Raw genomic sequence first — 23,758 nt, 5'->3', positions numbered from 1 at the left:
GCTGCTGAGTGTTTTAAGTAAAATCGAGTGTAGTCAAGCAGGCTCAGACTTTCAGGTCCGGTGTGATCTAATGATCTTGCAGACATGTGTCAACCCTGAGGCTCTGTGTTACAGCATGGGCTCTTCCCAAATCTGGGTTGTCACTTAAACTAAAATCATCAGGACCTTTTTTTTTCTGTGATGAAATTTATGGTCAACTTTTCAAACAAAAAGGGGAAATATTTTCTTTAGTTTTAATTCTTAAAACCTGTCCAAGGCTCACATACCTTCTTATTTAACTGTACCTTGCTTCAGTTGAATCAAATGTAATTTTGTATCACTTCACTATAATTTTACTTTTTTTATTTACTATGCTTTCTTTCAAAAATGCATGGCCTAAATATTTATGTACTAGATCCAAAATGGCATTCATTACAAAAAAGCCTTTAGAGTTTTGACCACAGGATAGGAACAAAACACACCATAAGGAATTAATAAAGTTCGTTCACCCTCACACCACTGTATTTAATCTCAGAAAATGATCTCTATCCTTCATGAAACCAGTGTCTGCTTTTAATCATAGGGTGGTTTAGCTACTTACCACAAAAGAATAATAAATCCTGAATCCAGGTTTTGCCACAAAGTAGTCATCAGACTTGAATGTTATTTTAATTTGGTTTGTTCTTGATGTTATCCTTGGAGGAACTTCCTTGTGTCCACACCATCGTCCTCTAATAACGGTACTGGTTTCAGATACATCTTCGACTTCCACAAAATCGTACCTAGGATCAATTTGACATGAATAAATATGTTTTGATTAAAGTAGATTTTGAAATTCATAATTACACTGAGAAATTAGAACCAACAAAAGTGATTTATTGTTATTTTTACCAATTGAGATGACTAGCGTACCTACAGAATTATTAAAAGGAAAGCTGGTTAGGGACAAGGTTTTCCAAACTCAAACTTTGGTAATCTAGTCTAAGAAAATCTGTACATGCATTCAGTTACTGTTTTTAGATCACCAATAATCCAAATGGGCTACTTTCTGAGCGTCTAGCTTAGAGATTCCTTAGAAAAACTAACAACTGCAATCTGTTTGCAAATTTTAGGTGTAGCTCAAATTATCTGCCCAAATGTTTATTTTATAAGTCTTTAAAACAAATTTACTGTTTGAATTAATTTAACACATTCAGTTCTTCCTTGAGGACATGATTGATATATATGTAGCTTATAAAATCAGTATTCTCATTGCAGAAAATAAACAAATATGGGCACAATTTGTTTCTATTCTCTTCATGGAAACCATATTATGGAAGGATCACATCATAAAGTATGACATTTGTTATAAGGGAAAGCATTTAACTTTGAGGAAACGTATGTGCAACTCCTCCTGGACCAGTCTGGCTGGTTAAACCGTGTGAACTGAGGACCCTGGGCTCACCTTGAACACTGGGCAGAGAAACATGGGATCCAGGATGGAGGAAAATAGCCAAGGCCTGTTTAGTTATCCCATGTGACCATTCAATCCTTGAAGTTCCTCTATACAATCCTATCACAGTAGGATATCTTCAGTGATACAGTTTCCATCTTCCAGTGGTCATTTATTTTATTTCCAGAGCCCTGAGATCTGCTTATTTGGCTGAACTATCTGACTTTCAGTTCTGGTCATTACTATCTCGTTCCTGAGCTCTGCCTTTCTCAAATAACTTCAGATGTCAAAGTCATAAGCATAGGGTGGGCATTCAGGGTGAACAGTGGCAGAAAAGTCTGATGCATCTTATATTTTTCTGTCATGGTTACCAGAAGGAATCTGCATAAGAAGCATCAGAGCTAAATATGAATAAAACTGGTAAGTATGGTTTACCAGTTTTACCCATGAGCCTCTTACTTGATTGAGAAGGGTAATCTAGGGAGTAGGTGAAAAATATTAACATTGTGACTATAATTTCTTTGACAGTGATTTATGAGGCCCTTATGTCCTTTGCCTCAGTTTCCTTATGGGCAAAATAAGAAGGCTTATATAATTTTACCAGCTGGATATCTCTTGGGTGCTGTGTAAATTAATTACTTAACATTTATATGGTGTTTGGAAGGTAAAAAGCACTAACAAAACATCATTATTTAGGCAATAAAATATTACAATGTAAACATCACAGAGGCTTTGGAACAGATGGTAGGAAATCAATTGCATTTCATTTTATATACAGTGTATGTAAATCATATTTACTGCTCAAAGCGTAACTATACTTGAAACTTTGTTAATAACACTACAGGTCACTTTTGTTTACAAAAAACAACATCAGTTTAATTTTACTCAGAGTCCAAAGTGAAGAGGGTACCATGTTTTTTCTTAGGGAGGATTTTGAGACAAGTAAATGATCTGCTTTTTCCCCTTTCTCTTGCTTCTTTAACTCATTCTGTATATTTTGAGACCCAGTGAGATATGAGGAAAGGTCCATAAAGAAAACCATCCTAACAGTTAATCTCCTATTTTCAATACCAGGATGCCCAAAGGGCTCACTACTAGGACTAAAAGTTCATTAGTGGCTTCCTTTCTGTGGAGCTGTGCGTGGTTCCTATCCAAAATCCCTTGGAATTTGAGTGATGGATGAGAAGATCATCTTTTATTATTCATAGTAAGCCCCTTTCAGTCACAACTGAATTTATCCTGATGTGATGACATTTGGCAGGCCCCTAGATAGCTTCAGGATGGAAGATGGTCACCCGAAAGACCAAGCTATGATCAGAGGGTCGGAACTTTCAGCCCCACCCTGAACCTCTTAGCTTAATCACCAATAGCCAATGATTCAATAACCCTTGCTTCCATAATGAAACCTCCACAAGCCCTCCAACCATGGGTACAGAGAGCTTCTGGGTTGGTGAATACGTCAAGTGTTTAGACAGTGATGCACCTGGAGACGGTGCCCTTCCATATACTTGCTCTGGAGAGCTGTAGGACCCCTGATTGACCAGTTGTTCCGTTAGAAATGGGGGAGGCCTGGGATCTGCAACTGAATTTAATGTAGGGAAGGCTGTGGGATAGATAGCTAACTCTAAGCAGATGGTGGCAGAGTTCATTTGAATTGTGGGATACCCAGATGGTGGTAGAGAATTGGTTGATGTGTCGGGGGGTAACCCTACACGTTTGGTGTCAGAAGTGTTCTGTGGGTAGAAACGGATCATGGTATCTTCTGTTTCTCACCTTTAACAATCTCACCTTCTGTCCTCACCTTTTAATAGTGTTTTTCCCCCTAGGATTTTTTTTTTTTTTTTTTTTTGGTGCATGTCAGTACAGAAAATTAGTTCTCTTTCAAGGTTGAAAAGACACAAGATCAGCTTTAGTTTATTCTCTTTGTAAATATTAACTGGCTCTCCTTGCATGTATTAGTCTCTGTTTTCTGGCATACATTACCCTCTGTGGTCCTAGAAAGTAATAGTCACTGCTGTTATTCTTGGGAAAGTAGCAACATAATAAAAGCTGTCAGCATAATAAACATGCAACAAAGGACGTTCAAATTTGAGACACCTCTTTTTTATTATTCAAAGGAAAATAAACCTGCTGAAAGGATTTAGCAGTTCAGTAGTTCATTGGCAATGCAGAACAAGTGCATGCAGTAAAGTATGAAAAGGAAAGAAAAATCCCTCCCAAGCCTAACACATGATAATTAAGTGAGTAAGATGCTGTGGGAGGACAATTCAAAGAACAACAGCCTGGACTTTCTCTGAAATGTGCTAAGAAGGGAGAAGATTATCAGGTACAACTTTCATCTTCCATCCCTGGCCCAGAAACCACAGGAAACACGTGCTGTAGGAGCACTGATGCTGTGGTTGCTTTCTCTTCCTTCCCATACATATCTGAATTCTTAGAAGTATGAATTCAGACTAAGGTCCTGACCAGAACCTCAACTTCCATCTTCTCTCAGCTTTGGGAAAGTCATGACTACAATTGTCTTGGGTCAATTCCTGATGTTGAGTTGAGGGTTATGCTCCCTAACCCATGGCAGGTTCCCACACTCTTACCAGGTACAGCTGTTGCAGGTGACTGAAATATTGGATGCATCTACCTGCTCACAATGCCTATTCTCTGCTTGGAAGGTCATGGACCTCCAGATTGCACTCTTCTTTGGAAGTCAGAGTCCTAACAGTTGCCAGAGTTAACATGGCAGGCTAACAGGCCCTCGGTGGTAGCATATCTACACTTTTTGTCTGTAGGGCTAATAAACAGCTTTTTGGGAAAAGAAGGGATACATCTTAGGTAGGTCTAAAGGGCTCAAAATGAATGCTGATGTAATGTTTTAAATTCATCTTTTTTCTATACTTTGTACCCTATAATAAATATTTTCCCCACACTTACCTACAGATATCATTTTCTGCTTCCTCTAATCCAAATTGATTGTCAAATGCCAGCTGTATCCTGGTTTTGTCTTGGGAATGGAGCCGCCATGTCAGAAGCAGGTTCCTGGGGTAGCTATTCGGGAAGCGTGGACTCTGTACATGACCGTTTCCTGTCACTTGGATGGTTTCTTCTTTTCGGTACAAGTCTGTGAGGTGATTGCTCTCTGTTAGTAGTCACAACTTGTATAAATTAGTAGGTTGCTCCAATTACAGGAAAGCAAAAAAAGAACAATTTATAATACAACATGATATTTCAAAGCACTTTGTGATTTTCTTTACAAACATGAGACCAAATAGTAGTATTCAGATTAAACTAGCAATATTTATTTCTATTATCTCCACCTCCCCAAATTCTTCACAAAGTTTAATGCCCCAAACTTCCTGGTTTGGGGCCTCTCTTACCTCATTCCTGACAAACAAAAATTAACAACTATTTCAAAACTCAGGTTCATTTTGATTAGAATTAAAATCATCAAATAATTCCAAATAGTTCAACCTTTCTCTTTTCTATGTAATTCAAATAAATAAATTTTATCATGCTGACAATGTAACAGTATATTTCCAGTGGCTAACATAGTAGGTACCTGATCAATATTGTTGATAAATAAATAACTAAAAACAAATTAAAAGACTCTAGTAGTGTTCAGTGGCCATTTATTTTCTGTGCATATTGCATTTTTTCCAGTGAGTTTCTCTACCATAAAACTACAACACATATATAGTTTTATGGTAGAAAAACTACATACATATGTAGTTCTATGGTAGAAAAATACATTTTTTTTTTTGGCCGTGGTTTTCTGTTACTTAAAATAGATCTGATTTTTGTGTAGCATTTTGTGCATTTTATAATAAAGAATTTATGAGGTCTTTGTCCTGGGTTTAAGGAATGAATCAAACCCTTGGAATTTCCCAGGTGGCAGGACTACCTTTGCTTTTCATGGTGGGTCCCTGAGATTTCATGTACTGTGGGTGTCTACATGGTTTCAGGATTGGGGCTGGCCATGCCAAGAAGACCAACATGGAATTGAAGGAGGCGTCCAGCCCCTTGAAACCAGCCTGACCTGACAAACTTCAGGACAGATGTAGGGTTGGAGGCTGATGGTCATGTTGCTGATTATTCAGTCAATCATGCCTTCATAATGAAACCTCATTAGAAACTCTGGATTGCAGGGCCAGGAAAAAGCTTACTGGTTTGTGATACACATTAAGGTACCAAGAAGGTGATGTAACCTGAGGACAGAGAAACTTCACTCATGGAATCCTCCCACACCTCACCCGATGTGTCTTTTTATCTCACTGGTTCTAATATCTGTCTTTGATAATAAAATTGTAAGTATAGGGTTCTCCTGAGTTCTGGGAGCGATTCTAGGAAATTATCAAAACTTAGGGGCTTTGGGATCACTGAATTTGAACCAGTTGGTCAGAAGTACATGTGGTCTGGGTCCTCCAAACCTACAGCTGGTTCTTCAGTGAGGGCAGTTGCATGGGGTTTGTACTCTTAACTGATGAAATGGGACTTTAAGGAGTTTAAATCAACATGGGATCTCGTTTTCATATCACCCAGTATTCAGAGTTTTTTTCCATTTTAGAGGTTGGCTTTTTAGGCCTCACCACAAATAGACCTCAAGCCACAGTCTATTTGTGTTTTCCTGCAGAGCATTTACTTTGAGGTCTATAATTCATTGAGCCTGGGCAGTGAGACTAAACTAGCTGGTGGAAAGTACTATAAAGTCAGGCTGCTGAGAGTGGCTATTACAGTTTCCAAAATAAGAGAGGGAGAACACACAGAAATTGACATGCCAAATACAAAAGCCTGTCTACTTTACATGATTTTGTGCACATAGAAATTTATTTATTTATTTAACTTTAGCTTGATCAGGGTTTCATCTGCAGCAGCTTGCTCAGCCAGACTTTGTGTATGAGTGAGAGACCCAGGAGGTGCATTGGTAGGAGAGAGATGCCCCACTCTCTGCCTCAGGATGACAGCACTGGATATGTAGTAATATTACCATCTCCAGTGAATCTGGCAACTGGACAACCTCAGAAGAACCAAGAAACATTTCTACCCATTGATCTACCAATTGATTCTTCTCTTCCCTTGACCTTTTGCTGAAAATGTAACTATGAAAATTATTATCTGCTCATTTCATCGTAGGGGGTTTAGGAAATGGGTCTGAAGACTATTTTCTAGGTTGTAGGATGTGAGTCCTCAATCACTCAACAATGATGGAGTAAATGCAAACTCTGACCATATGTACGGCAGTATTTTTGAGGCTTATTTGAGGATTGCTTTCTTAATTCTTTCCATATTTTCTTAGCTCTTAACTTTTCTTTCTAAATAGTGTTTTTAATCAAAACCAAATTTGATTTGCTAAAACAAAACTTTATATCAATAACATCCATGGCAACTGGATCCCACATGCCATGAATAGAAGGACATTATATCTAAATATATAGCTATTATGTTTAAAAATATCCATCTAGGTGATCAGATTATTCCTTTGTATAATAAGGGAGGGGGATGACCAGATGGCACATTTCTCTTAGATTTCTTTCAGGGTTAACATTCAGTGGTTCTGTGTGTGCTCATTTCCTGTTTCAAGTGCTACTCTAGATTCAGGTATAACTTAAGAACATTTAAAGAATGATTCCTGTCTTCCTACACCTGGAAAGAAAGTGAATGCATACCAGGCACAAATGCTAAGTGCTGAATGTAAATGCAGTTGCAGACCTAGATAGTGGTGAGTATAAGGGGTGTTCATGGCATCATCGTCAGAGGCCTGTCCAGAGGGGTCAACCTGGCCCAAGGGAGACAGGGGGAGGAAACAAGCTTTAAATGCAAACTACAGAAATACCTAAAGGCCAGGCAGAAGCCATGCAGAAGTGTCTGCACTTGATGTAATTGAAAACCTGAAAGCTGTGGAATGGGAAAAGAGCTTGTTAAAAGTGGTTCAGAAGTAATTCCTGTTTCCTGAGAGGTAGCTACTAGGGTGATAATATTCTAACCTAAAGAAGGGCAGTTGGCCATGAAGCTGCATCAGGGAAAAAGTCAAAAGGAACATGTAGTTAAGAAAGGAATGCAAAGGGATGGGTCAGAGTCAGTGGCAACATGTTAAGCCCAGGAACTGGGTCCAGCATGGTATTTTTATACTCAGGGGCATTGCAAAGAGAAAAGGTTTTAAAGACATACAAGTTCAATTTTGATCTGGTGGTGAAGAATTCAAGTGGAAATGTTAATAGGCTTTGTGGATATGGGCAAAGGCTTGAGCTGAGAGAATGGAACAGATGTGAGGCCTAAAGGAAGTCTTAGGAATCTTTCAGAGAGGAAATATACCCTGAGTAGGGATGGCTATGCCTGGTGCCTAGGAGTGGTAGCTGATGAAAAAAAGAGTTGGGGACGTTAAAAGTGATGGCTGGGAGTGAAGCCAAGTCTAAGTTAGACTAAGAAAAGGAATGATTTCACCATTACTGATACAGTGGTCAACAGAGTCAAATGCAGAAGCAAAACTAGGGAATTTTTTAAGTATAAAAGGGATTTGTCTCTTTTTTGTTTTAGGATGTCAATCAAGTCTAGATTATCTTAAAGATACTAACTCTGGTTATAAGTGAAAGGCTAATTATAATTTGATGATGATAAAGCAGGTAGAAAGAAGTATTTTCATAAACAAGTGTTTATGACAGCACTTGTTTCTAATTTTGTAAATACCTCACAGATCTATGCTCTACTATTAATTTTTCTGATTTATTTTTCTTTAGAAATAAAATTTTGCAAATATATACACACAGTAAATATGAATAACAAAAAGCTATATAAATATTTATTTTGAACCAGGCATTGTTGTAAGCATTTTTCTCATTTCATTTACAGGGTATAATCACTTTATATATGCTCTCCTGTGTGTGTATGCTTGCACAAGCATGCACATATATGACCATATGCACTTATAACAATTCTCTGAAATGTGTGTTATTATTGCCACTATTTGACATGTGATGATTCTGGAGAGGTCACAGAGCTAGTTAAAGGTGGAATCAGAATACAAACCCAGACAACCTGGTCACATAGTTCTTGACTACTGAGCTATATAAAGTGTTCTTCCCTCTTAATCTGAAATTTGCTATGTGCAGTTTTAGATTCTTGACTATCTGGAACACATTTTAACTTCTGAATCACACTGTTTACATATAATTTATAACTTCATGCCAACTCATGCCTAATCTTAGCATAGGACTTACAGAGAATTATAGGTACAGAGAACAACTTATCAGGTTAAAACTGAGATCACTACCAAAATACTTTAGGCCAAGTCACATTCCTGAAAACATACATTTACTCCAGTGTTCCAATAGCAGCTAACATTAATGGAGCAATTATTATATGCTACGCACTCCGATATGTGGTCTAAAGCCACTACTTCACTTAATCCTCCCAACAGCCCTGTGCAGTTGATACTATCCTCACTATACAAAGGAGGCTCTTAGAGTTTAAAGGATTTGTGACCTCAAGGCCCAAAGCCAGTGGTAGAATAAAGATCTGACTGTAAGCTGTCTACTTTCAAAGTATACATGCTTACCACAGTAAGCACTGTATATTAGTCGTTAAGCCACAAAAATAGGAAACAAATCACTTTTCATTGACAGGGAATAATTTCTGAATATGTTTTTATAGCAAGAACATAAAGTCTTACTTTGCATCTTAAATACAGAAAGAAGTTCATATTCTCATAAACTCTGAACTATTCATTTGACTTACAAAATGAAATTTTTCAAAAAACCAAAATATTATACTTATATCCAGTCATCCCCAATCTTCTAAAAAGTATTCCAGATGAAACGTCTCCATAGGCGCTATCACATATCTTTGAAGTTCATTTAGATTAATGGTTCTCAGTGTGGCTCCCAGACCAGCATCTTGGGCATCACCCAGGAACTGTTAGAAATGCCCGTTCTCAGGCTGCACCACAGGCCTACTAAAAGAGGTGCCAGGAAGGGAGTCCACCACAGGCATTAGTAAGTCCCCCGGCAATCTTGCACCCTAAAGTTGAGAACCACTGAACATTCAAAATTTCTACTACCTTGCTTCTTATTCTCAATTTCTCTGGTTCCTCCAGCTCCTTGCTTTGATTCTGTACCTCACATCTGGCTTTTGGTCTCACCTCCTTGGCTGATGACCTTTCCTGGACTCACCGTCCTGTATTTGACATTGGAACGTCCTTCAGGACATCATATCTGGTATACAATAAGGGGGTACGAGGCTACCTATCTCTTTGTTCTTGACACTAATCAGCTGGATCTTGTGCCTTATCTCAGTTATCCGTGTTCATGAAAAAGTCATGACTGATCCCAACAAATACATATAATCCATCACATATAATAGTGTTTAATAAGAAATGAAACTATGAATAATGGCAATACATTCTACCCTCTGCTAGAACACAATACTGTCTATGACAATGCAAGATGCAAAGGGCAAATTCTAAATTGTAGAAGTAAGGATTAAAATACCTGATCAATGTTTCCATAGGAACAACAATGATATAGTTTGCAGCTGTGCCACCTCACACAAATTCAATGCAATAGTACAGACATATCCCATTTGCCTCATTTTTCTGTCCCCATAAGACAGCCAGGAGGCAACAGCATGAACTCACAAAACTTATGACTACAGCTATAAGCCCAAAACAAAGAATAGTCAAGAGTCAGGAAATTTCCAACTTGCAAAGGGATTATTAACAAATTTCATTTGTAAATCGACTGTGTCATTATCCAACAATATGTCAAAGCAGCACTATCCAGCATGCAGTTAAATGATATGTAAAACATACAGCCCAACTTCTGCTAGTAAACAACCACAGGGAAGCTCCATTTGTATGGGGTGAAATATAGTTCATTCAGAAGCATTTTATAAGTTTAACATAAAAATAAATTGACCAAAAAATGGGACATAAATATCATTGCTTTCATCCTTTTTTTTTTTTTTTTTTTTTTTAAAGAATCTTTGTTGTTGTTTTTGTTGTTACTTTAACAGGTAACAAAACCAACAGAGAAAAATTAAAATGATTCATTGCAAGTCAAAAATAATGAAAGTCTGGTATAGTATGTTCAAGCACTGAACCCTGAATTCAGCTTTACCATGTTCTAGTCTTGGTAACTTTCCCCAGAACTACAAATAGCGGCACTAGACACATCATGTCATCTTTCTGGTTTCTGTTTCCTAATTGATGGATCTGGACAAAGTAGCATATATGATTTTGTGTTTTTTCAGGTCCATGATGATGTGACACTCAGAAGTTTTTTTTTTTTTTTTCCCAAGGGGACAAAATTGTCAGTGGTTTGACGAGGCTAACAGGCAAAATGAAGCAACAGTGGGACAGTGGAATCTGAAACTCCAAATTTTTAGTGGGAAAAATCATTACACCTTTTACACCTAAAAATGATATTGTATACAGTCTTATGCTATCATTTATAGTAACAGTATAAATTGATGATTTCAACAAGTTAACCAACACAATTTTTAGAAAAATCTTTGCCTGTCACCAATTTGAAGAAAAGTGTCCCTTGACATAATTATCCACTCAGCACATTAATTTTTATAGAATATGTTATGAAGGAATTAAAATAAATCTTTTAATTAGATATAATGTATTTTTTATGTTTTCAAAACTAAGGAAAGATTTCTCTCTGAAGCTGGCTAGGCACATGAGATAAAAACAAATACTCAAAGTTGCCTTATAATTTCTTGGAAAGTTTAATTGGAAAGTAAAAAAACATTGTATTGCAGAATATTAAATTCCTTATGGAAAAGCCTTCATCTTGTTTATGAAGGTAACCTCGATGCCTTGCCTGTTTGGTTATATGGAGACACTCCAAATTTTCTGTTACATACTACATGGATGAATGGCTACAGCACATAGTTTTTTAAAACTGAAAGGCAGATAACAGCAAGTAAGATAACAAATAAAAGACAATTTAATAAAAAATAAAGTTGTAAAATGACTCAAATATTGGAAATTCAATTCCAATGTAGCTGGTGGCTCTGACACTTGTAGGAGCACATTTAGTATGAACATTAAAGGATTATTTTTTGAGAGAGTTTCACTCAAATCATCCTGTTTGCTATCTGGCTTAGATATTAATTCTGAAATGACTGCTTCCTACTCCAGACTATTTCAATCAAGTAGTCCACTTACTGTACCATAGCCAGGTCCTACTACACTTGAAATTTGTAACCAGAAAGGAAAGGACAGCAAGATGGAGTGATGGTGGGAGAGTTTGCTGTTATATTTGTGGTCTGTTCTCAAATTTTTACTATTAAGCAATATATTAAATCAGGTGACTAGTTCCTACAGACTCTCATCCTAGGCAAGCATCCAATTTAGAATAGCAAGCTTGGCAGAGTGAATCAAAAATCGGTTTTGTGTTTTAGAAATGTATCATCATTATTACTATCCAGCTGTTTCTGATGATTTCTGCATTGTCTTTTGACAAATAAAAACTCAATACAGAAAAGTGTCCTAGGATGAACAACCTTAGTTGGTGAGACCTGCGCAATATATTGTTTTAGCAGTGCATGCTCGCACGCGCGCGCACACACACACGATGGAGTAAAAGGAGAGTAGGCAAGTCCCTAAATTAAGAATGAATAAGTGAATTTGTTTTATTCCCCACTGTTTTTTTTTTCCTTGTGCTGGAGACAGAACGAGGGCCTTTCACATTCCAGGCAAGTCCTCTACCTCTGACCCACCCTCAGCCCTGAACAGGTCACCTTATAGAACAGACCTTAAAATACCCATTTGCAAGAAACTGAATTTAATTAGATTATATTCCTTGAATTATTTTCTAACTTAAAAAGTATAGGGCTGGAGTCTCACCATGAGAACTGGTAAAGGTGAAAATTAAACTTTAACAATATTAGCTTGAAAATCAGCATGTAGGCTTAATGCCCCCTCAGTGTTTGCTAAGGCACCGAAGCTTACAATCAATGGACTGAATTCCCTCTGGGACCATTAATGGGACAATTTTCATTAAGGAATTGTCTGTTAACACCTTGCATATGTTCCTAGTGAGAACCAGTTTTCCAGTAGCCCACATCAGCTTTGTTAAAACAACATTCACCTCTGCTCAATCTATGGCCTACTTTTAAGCACTCCAGAGTAAAGCTGATTAATTACCAGTAAGCTATTTAGAATTCTCCATCAAAAGTTTTTCTGAGAAATCAGTAGTGATACAAAACCTTTCTCTTTATGATGATTTGGCAAAGAGTTGATTGTTTGCCAGTTATATATTATTGTGTATACATTTTAAATTACAGCTTTTTGGCACCAACTCTTGTGTTAATGTTTTATAGACAAACTTGTTCCTAGTAGCAATTTGGAGACAATGTTTTTAGAGAGTATATCTTGATTATTTCCTGAGCCAAAAATTATCCAAGTATCTTAACTCACCAAAAAAGTAAAAAAGTTTTGAATATTTGCCAGAAATAGTTCCCAGGAATATAGTAGTTCCTGAACATTCTGCTGATAATCACAACCCTTCACCCCATCAGGGGTTTTAATATAAAATCATTTGTTTTAATGGGACTTACTTAAACTAAAAAGTTTTTTCTCAGCAAGAGAAACAATAAGAGAGGTAAATAGGGAGCCTACATCCTGGGAACAAATTTTTACCCCTCACACTTCAGATAGAGCCCTAATATCCAGAGTATACAAAGAACTCAAAAAATTAAACAATAAGATAACAAATAACCCAATCAACAAATGCGACAAGGACCTGAACAGACACTTCTCAGAGAAGGATATATAATCAATCAACAAGTATATGAAAAAATGCTCACCATCTCTAGCAGTCAGAGAAATGCAAATCAAAACCACCCTAAGATACCATCTCACTCCAGTAAGATTGGCAGCCATTAGGAAGTCAAACAACAACAAGTGCTGGCGAGGATGTGGGGAAAAGGGTACTCTTGTACACTGCTGGTGGGACTGCAAATTGGTGAGGCCAATTTGGAAAGCAGTATGGAGATTCCTGGGAAAGCTGGGAATGGAACCACCATTTGACCCAGCTATCGCCCTTCTCGGACTATTCCCTGAGGATCTTAAAAGAACGTACTATAGGGATACTGCCACATCAATGATCATAGCGGCACAATTCACAATAGCTAGACTGTGGAACCAACCTAGATGCCCTTCAATAGATGAATGGATTAAAAAAAAATGTGGCATCTATACACAATGGAGTATTACGCAGCACTAAAAAAGGACAAAATCATAGAATTTGCAGGGAAATGGATGGCATTAGAGCAGATTATGCTAAGCGAAGCTAGCCAATCCTTAAAAAACAAATGCCAAATGTCTTCTTTGATATAAAGAGAGTAACTAAGAACAGAACAGGGAGGAAGAACATGAGGAAAAGATTAACATTAAACAGAGTCATGAAGTGGGAGAGAAAGGGAGAGAGAAGGGAAAGCATATGGAAATGGTAGGGGACCCTCAATGTTACACAAAATTACATATAAGAGGTTGTGAGGAGAAAGGGGGGTAACTAGGGAGAGAATTGAAAAACAGCAGATGAGGTAGAGAGGGAAGATGGGAGGGGAGGGGGGATAGTAAGGGATAGGAAAGGTAGCAGAATACAACAGTCACTAATATGCCATTATGTAAAAATGTGAGTGTGTAACCGATGTGATTCTGCAATTTGTATTTGGGGTAAAAATGGGAGTTCATAACCCAATTGAGTCAAATGTATGAAAGATGATATATCATGAGCTTTGCAATGTTTTGAACAACCAGTAAAAAAAAATAAAAAAAATAAAAATTTTAGCTCAAATTCACAAAACAACACAAAAATAAATAAATAAATAAATAAATAAATAAATAAATAAAAATAAAATCATTTGTTTTATTCTTGTATGCTAGTGAGCAATCACATTCTTTCCTTCAAAACTGCTTGCATTTTATAGGTGGATTATAGAAGTGAATGTATGAGTATATTAAAATGGAAATCATTTATCTTTCTGAAATGATTTTTAATCTGTTTCTTGAAAATTAAAATCTAGTTAAAGAGCTATATTTTATCACATTGTGGTAGTTGATATTAGTTTATTCTCTGATATTTCCTTTCTTTCACTGTAATCTATGCTGTGATATTGTTCACATGTGAAAGATGTGAAAATAAGAAATAATTACACTCAGAATTGTGGCAGATGGGAAAGAAAATGTTGAATGACCTGACAAAGTACACTAGAATCAAAGACTTCTGGATAGAGATACTCTTTTCCTTTTGGTACTGAGGATTAACCCAGGGGCACTTAACCACTGCGTCACATCCCCAGCACCCCCCCCCCCTTTTTTGAGACAGGGTCTCAGTATATTGCTTAAGGCCTTGCCTACTGCTGGGGCTAGACTGGAACCTGCAATCCTCCTGCCTCAGCCTCCAGAGTCGCTGGGATTAGAGGCCTGAGCTATCATACCTGGCAAGAGATCTTTTTAATTATACTAACTTGCCCAGAAAACAAGACAACTCCTGCCAACAGAGCTTGGGAACACAGACGGATAACAGGCAAAATAGAATGAAAAGTACACTCAGGAATAACTAGAGTTAGCATGTAGTCTACAGAACATTTAGTATAGGAAAAGCAACTGTCTTAGCCTGTTTTCTGTTGCTAGAAATACCTGAGACTAGGTGAGTTATAAAGAACAGAAGTTTATTTTGGCTTTGTCTCTGGAGGCTGGGACATCCAAGAGAATGGTGCTAGCACCTGCTTGGCTTCAGTCGCTTTCAAGAGAATTCTTTAGTCAAGCTGCTCCAGTTTACAGCAGAAAGTAGAAGGGCAGATGGGCTCATTCTAAAGAGAGGGAACATGAGGGGCAGCCTTATGCAGTAACTAATCTGGTCCCATGAAGGCAAGAACCCACTCAAGCAAGAAAGGCATTAACGACCTACTTACCTTTACAGGCCCTACCTTCCAACACTGCCACAATATAATCAAATTCCAGCATGAGTTTTGGAAGGAGAAACCAGATTCAAATCACAGCACCAAATTTTTATAAATATTGTCAAGAAAAACTATATGTTTCAAGTGTGAAATTTAAGCATTCACAGAGAAGAAGGATGTTCTAAAATCAAGAGGGAGTAAGTAATCAAGCTAATATAAATGGTAAATGGATTAGACAGTGTGGAACAGAGAAGATGATCATAGTATACCCTAATGATAAAAAAATTGATCTCCATGGACCCAGATAAAGGCAATTTCTTAGTCTCTTCTGACTACAGGGCTCACTAATTCCTAGAAGAAAACTAACTAGGAGTTAATATAAGAACCACATCATTTATTATTTATGGTATGGTTATATCTATGTCTATATTAAATAATTACATATGAGTTACACATCATATAATGAGCATATTATATATATTTATAATTGTACTTAAATATTTATTAAATTATGGCTTGAGTGCTGTGTATGAATTTAGTTGTTTTAACACCAAATTTTACTGGAATTCTAAAATATTTTTGTAACATTTTTTAATATTTCAAAATAGAGAAATATGATTAGTGTTAAAAGTTATTATCTAGCTATTAGGGAAGAGAAGCTGGGAAATAATTATTATAGTTTGTGGTCTATAAATTTAGTCACGCTAAAGAGATGATTACTCATCTTCTTTCAATCTCAGGTATTTCTTTAATAGTTCCCAATATGGATGAAGTAGAACTATTTGGATATTTAAGTTTAGAAAGTTTTATAAAGTCATTTGTAATGCCTTTATAAAGACTACACTATGATAGGATGCAGCACAAAAGTCAAAAACATGTTATGTGCAGATAAATGTAAAATGAGACAAAATGTAAATATACTAAAAGATGGAGAAATGACATAATCAAATACTTTATGGGACCAAAGCTGGGAAGATACATATAAGTAAAAACTATATTTTGATTTGTCATTGCTGCTCTAGGAAATAAATTCACGGCCCACCTCAGACAATAAAATTAAAAGAACTAGAAATTATAAAATATCTCAGAGTAAGTCAAAGAATTGTCAAAGCTATGAGAGATTAATGTAAATAATTCATGCATTATGATGGTGCTAAATATTTACCTGTCAAAACTGGTCGTTTTCAAGAGAATTATTTAGTCTAGTGATATGTAATGCAAGAATGCTAAAAATTGCATAATTAAATAGAAAACACAGGCATAGTCACAGCATTTCTCTGTATTCTTCAAAATTCTTTGATCCTAAAAATGGCCACTAAGCAAATCAAGATAACATATACTGGTTATGAAAAAGATCCTATTACCTTGAAGCTATCAATACCAAAGGACAGTAATGATTTAAAAGACTTTTGAGAGAAAAAGGCTCGAATTTGGGTGTTATTGAAATAATAAGAGATCATACTTTTCTGGATAAATGTATGTGCAACTATCATTTTATTAAAAAGACTCCTGTGTGCTTTTAATGCAGATCTCTTTTTCTCCCTAATGTAATTACTCGATCAGTGCAAGATGGTGTCTTAGAATGGAACAAGCTTTTTGTTTCCTTGTCAAGTATGATGCCAATGTATCTCTTTAAATATTGTTATGTGGACTGGTGAGCTTCCCGCAGGGACTTTGTCCTGCACTAGGTATACTCAAGGAAGAGTATCAGTCAAGATCTAGTCAGCCTAGATCCCAGCGGTGTCTACAAAAAGTTTATTTTATTTTTTTCGCATTACATACTCACTTGGGATTGGTGGGATTTTGCTTCATGTTTTATAACTCTAAAACTTATTAATGAGGTTTCATCCTTACATTAAGCATCATGGAGGGGAGGGGGATGCCAGGAGATGAAGACTTTCCCACTCATTGTTTTTCCGTTGTTGTTGTTTTGTAGAGTTGGGGAATGAACCCAGGGCCTTGTGCATGTCAGATAAATGTTCTGTCTCTAGTTACACCCCCAGACCTGCCCATTAGTTTTTAAATGCTTGCGGTCACTTTTATTGGTCTAAGAAAACCACGTGACCAGACCTAACTTTCAACAAAGAAAGGGAAATGGTGCTGCTGTGTTAGGAAAATATGTTTGAGTAAGTGGTCCTGAGTTTTTTCAGAATTTTTGTCTTGCTAGAGATGGCAATAAAGTAAACTTGGATGCTGATGGCTTCTCTCTCATAGTACCATCTTAAGAAGGAATCTCAACTCAAAGTGGACCAAGGACCTAGGCATTAGACCAGAAACCTTGACTAGAAGACTAATGGAATAAAATAGAGGACACACAAAAACCCAAATAAATGTAGTGACCTCATATTAGACAAAGTTGCCAGAAACATACATTAGAGAAAAGACAGCCTCTTCAACAAATGGTGCTAGAAAAACTGGAAATCCATTTGTATTAGAATGAAATTTAACCTCTCTCTCTCCCCCTAGGTGTGCTTTTAATACAGTGTAATTACTTGATCCGTGCAAGGTTATACATAGATGGTGTCTTACTTTTCAAAAAGTATCATGTCAATGGATCTTTAAATATTGTTATGTAGACTCAACTCAAAGTGGATTGAAGACCTAGAAATTAGACCAGAAATCCTGCATACACTAGGAGAAAATGTAGGCCCAACACTCCAACATATTGGCTCAGGAACTGACTTCCTTAATAATACTCCTAAAACACAAGAAGTAAAATCAATCATCAATAAATGTGATGACATAAAACTAAAAATCTTCACAGCAAATAATCAAGAGTATGAAGTCGGAGCCTATAAAATGGGACAATATCTTTGCTACCTGCATCTCAGATAGAACATTAATTTCCAGGATACATAAAGAAATCAAAAAACTTAACACCAGAAAAAAAAAACTCATAAATAACCCAGTCAATAAATGGGCAAAGGAAATGAACAGACACTTCTCAGAAGAAGCAATATGAATGGTCAGAGAATATATAAAAAATGTTAACACCTCTACCAATTAGAGAAATGGAAATTAAAACTACACTGAAATTCCATCTTACTCAAGTGAGAATGGCAATTATCAAGAATACAACTAACAATAAATGTTGGCAAGGATGGAGGGGGGGGAGGGTATATTCATACATTGCTGGTAGGACTGCAAATTGGTGCAACCACTCTGGAAAGCAGTATGGAGGAGATTCCTCAGAAAACTTGGGATGGAACCACCATTTTCCCCAGCTATCCACTCCTTGGCTTATACCCAAAGGGACTTAAAATCAGCATACTATAGTGATGCAGCTACATCAATGTTTATAGCAGCTCAATTCACAATAGCTAAGCTATGGAATCAACCTGTATGCCCTTCAATAGATGAATGGATGAAGAAAATGTGGTATGTATACACAATGGAGTCATATTCAGCCATAAAGAAGAATGACTTTATGATATTCACCAGCAAACAAGTGGATCTGAGGACTATAATGCTAAATGAAGTAGGCCAATCCCCCACACAACAAAGGTCAAATGTTTTCTTGATATGTAGAAGCTGACCTACAATAAGGGATGGGGGGAAAATAGAAATGCAGGAGATTAGACAATGGTTAGTGAAGGGAAGGGAGGGGGAAAAGACAATGAATCTGACATAATTTTCTCATGTACATATGTGAAAAGAACAAAGTAAATCCCATCACCATGTACATCCATTAGAGTGGAACTCTAACTAGAATAAGATATATTTGATACATTCTATGTATGTATAATTATATCAAAATGGATTCTGTTGTCATGTATAACCCAAAAGAACCAAAAAAAATTTAAAAAATAAAAGAAGTCTGAGCCTATGTCTACATTATGGAACAATCTAACAAAGAACAAACAAAGCAAAAGGCTAATTAATAATGTCTGGCATGTGCCCAGAAAGAGAATCAGAAATACATTTTTGTCATCTTTTATATCACTAGTGAGTCATATTTCATATCTCCTGATTACTCTATAATTTTCCTTTTCTCTAGCCTGTTCAACAAGATTATACGTTTCCAGATAGAAGTACTATTCATTGTAGGTATCTAAATATTACTTCTTGGATGAATATTTGTTTGGAAGTAACAGAATAAGTGGTGATATATTTAACTAAAAGCAAATAAATCTCTGGGAAAAATTACATTTATGTAGCAATTCATACACTCTTCAGAATCTCCAGGAATGTCAAATTAATACTTTTCACAAAAGTTAATATTGCTAAATATGAGCTAGGTACCACAGTGTTTAATCGTTATTGGTTCATTTAAAGCTCAAATCAACCCTATCCATTAGTTCTCATTATTATCAATTTTTCTGAAACACTAAGTAACTTGTACAAAACAATTAAGATTTCTATAACCAGTTAAGCATATCATGTAGGAAGAATGAAACAAATGAGGCTAATATTCTCTGGGTTTAATTCTTCTCTTCATCTCAGTACTGCATGTGTGTAGCTCTGCTGGTGATGCCACACACGACAGCCTGGTACTATAATCCTAGTACCATGCGTAGTCTCTCTCACTTAACAGCTGTCAATTTAAGAGTTTGCTGCATGAGGGCTGGGGATGTGGCTCATGCGTGTGGCCCGGGTTTGATCCTCAGCATCACATACAAAAACAAAGATGTTGTGTCTGCCGAAAACTAAAAAAAAAAAAAAAATATATTAAAATTCTCTCTCTCTCTCTCTCTCTCTCTCTCAAAAAAAAAAAAAAAAAAAAAAGTTTGCTGCATGAATAAATGAAGGAACTGCATGAAACTGGTGTTACATCAGAGGAGACTGTTTTCCATCTCAAGATTATACTGTTTAATCTCTGTAACCATCAATTTTAAGAAAAAATTTGATAGTAAATAACATTGTCTTTGGCAGGAAAAATTAGGTTAAATGACTCAGACAGGGTCATATAATATTCAGAATGTAAATGCCAGATAGAGTCACACTGTCAGATAAGGAACTTACAAATATTCTAATACATAGTATTCTTCAGAAATTATTCTAAATTCTCACCACATATCCTTAACCTATGAAATATACATTAGTATAAGGGAAAGTTGCTTTTTTGTTGAGCTGCTCCATGGTAACCTAGATTAATTTTTCAGATCACTTGGAAGTAACAGGTGTAATATTTAATAAAGGACAATATAAACTATCACTTAATTAATTTTGAGAAGAATGGGATTGTGTGTAATGTATTGGTAAAAGTAACCTATTTGTGAACCTAAACAGCCATCTTAGAGATCTACTGTGGTTTGTGCTAGAAAACTGGAAGGCTTTAAGGAAAAAAAAAATGGCTGATAATATACCAGCATCTGCCTTGTTTCTCCAGGAGCCCACATATTAATAATAATCAGATAATCTCTTACATGAGCAGAAAAAAAAAAAGGCTAATTTCTGGAACAAGATCCCAAGTAATCCATCACTCTGTCAGCATTTACTGAGATCTTATAGCATGCGGGTGAGAACAGGAGCTTCATTAGATAGTGGAAAAAATTCATGCTTTCATCCTATGTGTGATACCACCAAGTGGAACAGGCAAGCTCTTGTTTCTTCTCTAATATTTTTGCAAATGAAAAAATAAATAAAACTTCCTATTTCCATCATCTGAAAACTTCAAGGATATTGCCAGTGTATCTGTTGTTCCAAACTCTGTCAATTAGCTCTTTATTTAAATTTAATTCATAAACCCAGGTTTAAACTATGCTTTTAAACTTTACTGGATTTATTCTGGAGCACATTTAATAAGGTTCTAAGTTTTAAATTGTGTTAGAGTTACTAATCTTCTGTGAGATTTTCACAGATGCCATGCTGTGAGAAACCAGCACCTGAACAATATTCTCTTTTTCAATTTAGATTGACAGGCTACTACTTGAGAAAGAAATGCAGATGTTGCTTATTCTTAAGGGGGTCTCAGGTGTGAAAAAAGCTACATTTTAAGTTAATCAGAGAAAAAGATCAATTTCAGAATTGAAGAAGTACAGGCCATCTCTTTTGGTATTTCACAAGTAAAAAAGAAAAGACAGCATTGCCTTTGCACTCAAAATTTTTTAAAAAAAGCATTTTAAAGCACCTGTGCACATAAGAAAATTACCTATTTAACATTTTCCATAAATAAAACAGCATATCCAGAAACAATCATTTTCTAAGTTGCATATGTCTCTACATTAGACCTCAAAACTATATACTGAACAAAATAGGGTTTTGATAAGTGTGAAAATGGAATGAATTTATAAGTACCAGAATATTAGTATACATGAAACTCTCCAGAATGGCACATTTCACCAAATGATGATACAATATGATAGTTTTGCATGGTTGTCCAATTTAGCGATTCACATATTTTACATTTCTATTTTCACTTTTAGTTAAAAACAGGACATGGTCCTTTCATGCATATATAGAGCTCACATGGCAGCACTGCATTGAATACCAGCTGCTTTTCACTATTAATTTCATGTTCGTGCTACAAAGTCCAAAATCTCAATAGGAAAAAAAAAATCTCTCTGGGTTTATTAATTTTCTAAGAGTAGTAAGCTCTCATGGACTGCCTGTGTATAAATCTGACTGAAATTCTGCATGCAGGGAGGAGCCTTTTGTTTTATTTGTAGGGCACTGTGTGTTTAGTCAGACCACTGATCTTATAGACTGATTTTGGCTGCCAAGTAACAGATGACCAAACTGCAAGTGACTTAAACAATAAGGGAAACAGGCCAACTCACGTAGGCAATCAGGAGGTGGACACTTCCAGGTCTTGTAAGTGCAGAGTTGGCTGGGCAGTCATGGGCCTTTCCACCTCTCTGTTCTGCCTTCCTGGGGGTGTTGGCTGCTGTCTCAAAACCAGAGAGTGGCTCCAGTGTTCTCCCCTTGACAGGGTTGGACTCAGAAGCTAAATAAAAGGCTTTTTTTTTTCCATTTGGATCTCAAAAAGCAGAACCTTTCTAGAACCTCCACCCTCATCTCCAAGTCCACTTTCCCTCTGCCTCACTGAGTATATTCCCATGTCTGTGTTAGTTCAGGCAAGAGGAATGGAATTACCAAGGATATCCTGGGGTGCGGGTAATGACACCTCCCACAAAGATCAGTCCACCCATCAGAATTCTGTTAGTAAGGAACAAAGGGCAAGAGGGGCATTTGGGATGGCAACCAAGGAGAGTGATTTAACAACTGGCAGGTAAGTCTGTATTTTTATCAAGGTTTAAAAGGCCACTTGGAAGTGAATGTTGCTTCAACATGGACAGGGCATTATGACCACTGTGGGAATGAAGAAAAGTAACGTCACATAGTTCTTTCTCTGACAAGGGTATTTATAACCTGCTTAGTACAAAGACAGTTTAGTAGAAAAGACTTTCCTTTAAGTTCACCATGTAACGCCACTAAAGAAATGTTAGTCCTTTTGAATTAAGATTTGTAAGAAATCTTCCCTGATTTTTTGTCCCTCAGACATCTCTTTGCTATAGCTGAATGTATGTGCCCTCTCCAAATTTATATGTTGAAATCCTAACTCCCAAGGTGATCCTATCAGGAGGTATGCCTTTGGGGAGGTACTTAGATCATAAGAGAACAGCCCTCATGAACAGGATGTCTCTCACCCCTTCTGCCAAGTGAGGACACAGTGAAAAGGTGCCTCTCTGAACCAGAAAAGGGAGACCTTCACCAGACATGAATCTTCTGGTACCTTGATTTTGAACTTCCCAACCTCCAAAACTGTGAGAAATAATCTTGTTTATAAGCAACCCAGTATGGCATTTTGTTATAGCAGCCCAATTGGACTACTTAGATCTGTTAACAGTCCTTGGGCTGTTAACAGATATAAACAAATACAAAGGCATTAGATGTGAACATTAAAACTCTATCATAAACTGAGTCCCAGTCCTTGTGAGACAAACTTTAGTCTTCATTCCTACTTTCTTCAGTTCAAATTTCTAGTATAGCAGTAAACATATTCTTGATCACTGTTCTGTCAAATTCTATACTTATATCCATTACAAAAAATACTCCTTCCAAGTAGTGATTTTTATAAACCCAAAATACTCATACATGAAAGTGTTCAATAAACAATAATTGAATTGTGGAAGTCTAAATCTTTTTATCCACCTGCGAGAATCTCTGTAGATGCCTGACTTATTCTTTCCAAAGGCTTACACTGGGGACATTGCCTGGGTCTTAATCTTATATACTGGGATGCTAACTTTTGGTGGGGGAGGTATGTGGACATCTTAAATCTGTACGTGCCATAGAGACTTACACAAAGTCACTGCACAATGTATGTTATGTCATAGATAAGACCCTTGGTATCGCTTAATGTAGTGTTTGATGAAGGTACTTCACTGCTATTTCTTTCTCCAGAGAGATGTGAAAGTCTAGTACAGTGACTTGCCGTTCTCACTGGTAATTATGAGATGAGGATTTTTAGATGAAAGCAAATAAGAGTATCATGATATGGTAAGT

The 23,758-nt window shown here is 36.5% G+C and overlaps 1 protein-coding gene across 3 annotated transcripts in view; it reads right to left on the bottom strand.

The window, feature by feature from the left end:
- The window catches only part of Pdgfd (platelet derived growth factor D), a 226,231-nt gene that overhangs the window by 68,792 nt on the left and 133,681 nt on the right, over positions 1–23,758 (bottom strand). For 2 of the 3 annotated variants that reach the window (XM_076843822.1, XM_076843825.1), the window contains exons 2-3: positions 4,337–4,541; positions 581–761 (exon numbers count right to left, since the gene is read on the bottom strand). In XM_076843822.1, coding sequence (XP_076699937.1) covers positions 581–761; positions 4,337–4,541 — 386 coding nt within the window. The remainder of the gene's footprint in view (positions 1–580; positions 762–4,336; positions 4,542–23,758) is intronic. The other variant, XM_076843824.1, reaches the window with a different exon arrangement.

Source organism: Callospermophilus lateralis, chromosome 2, assembly GCF_048772815.1.
Source record: "Callospermophilus lateralis isolate mCalLat2 chromosome 2, mCalLat2.hap1, whole genome shotgun sequence".
Lineage (NCBI taxonomy): Eukaryota > Metazoa > Chordata > Mammalia > Rodentia > Sciuridae > Callospermophilus > Callospermophilus lateralis.
This window is presented reverse-complemented; position numbering and strand designations above follow the sequence as displayed.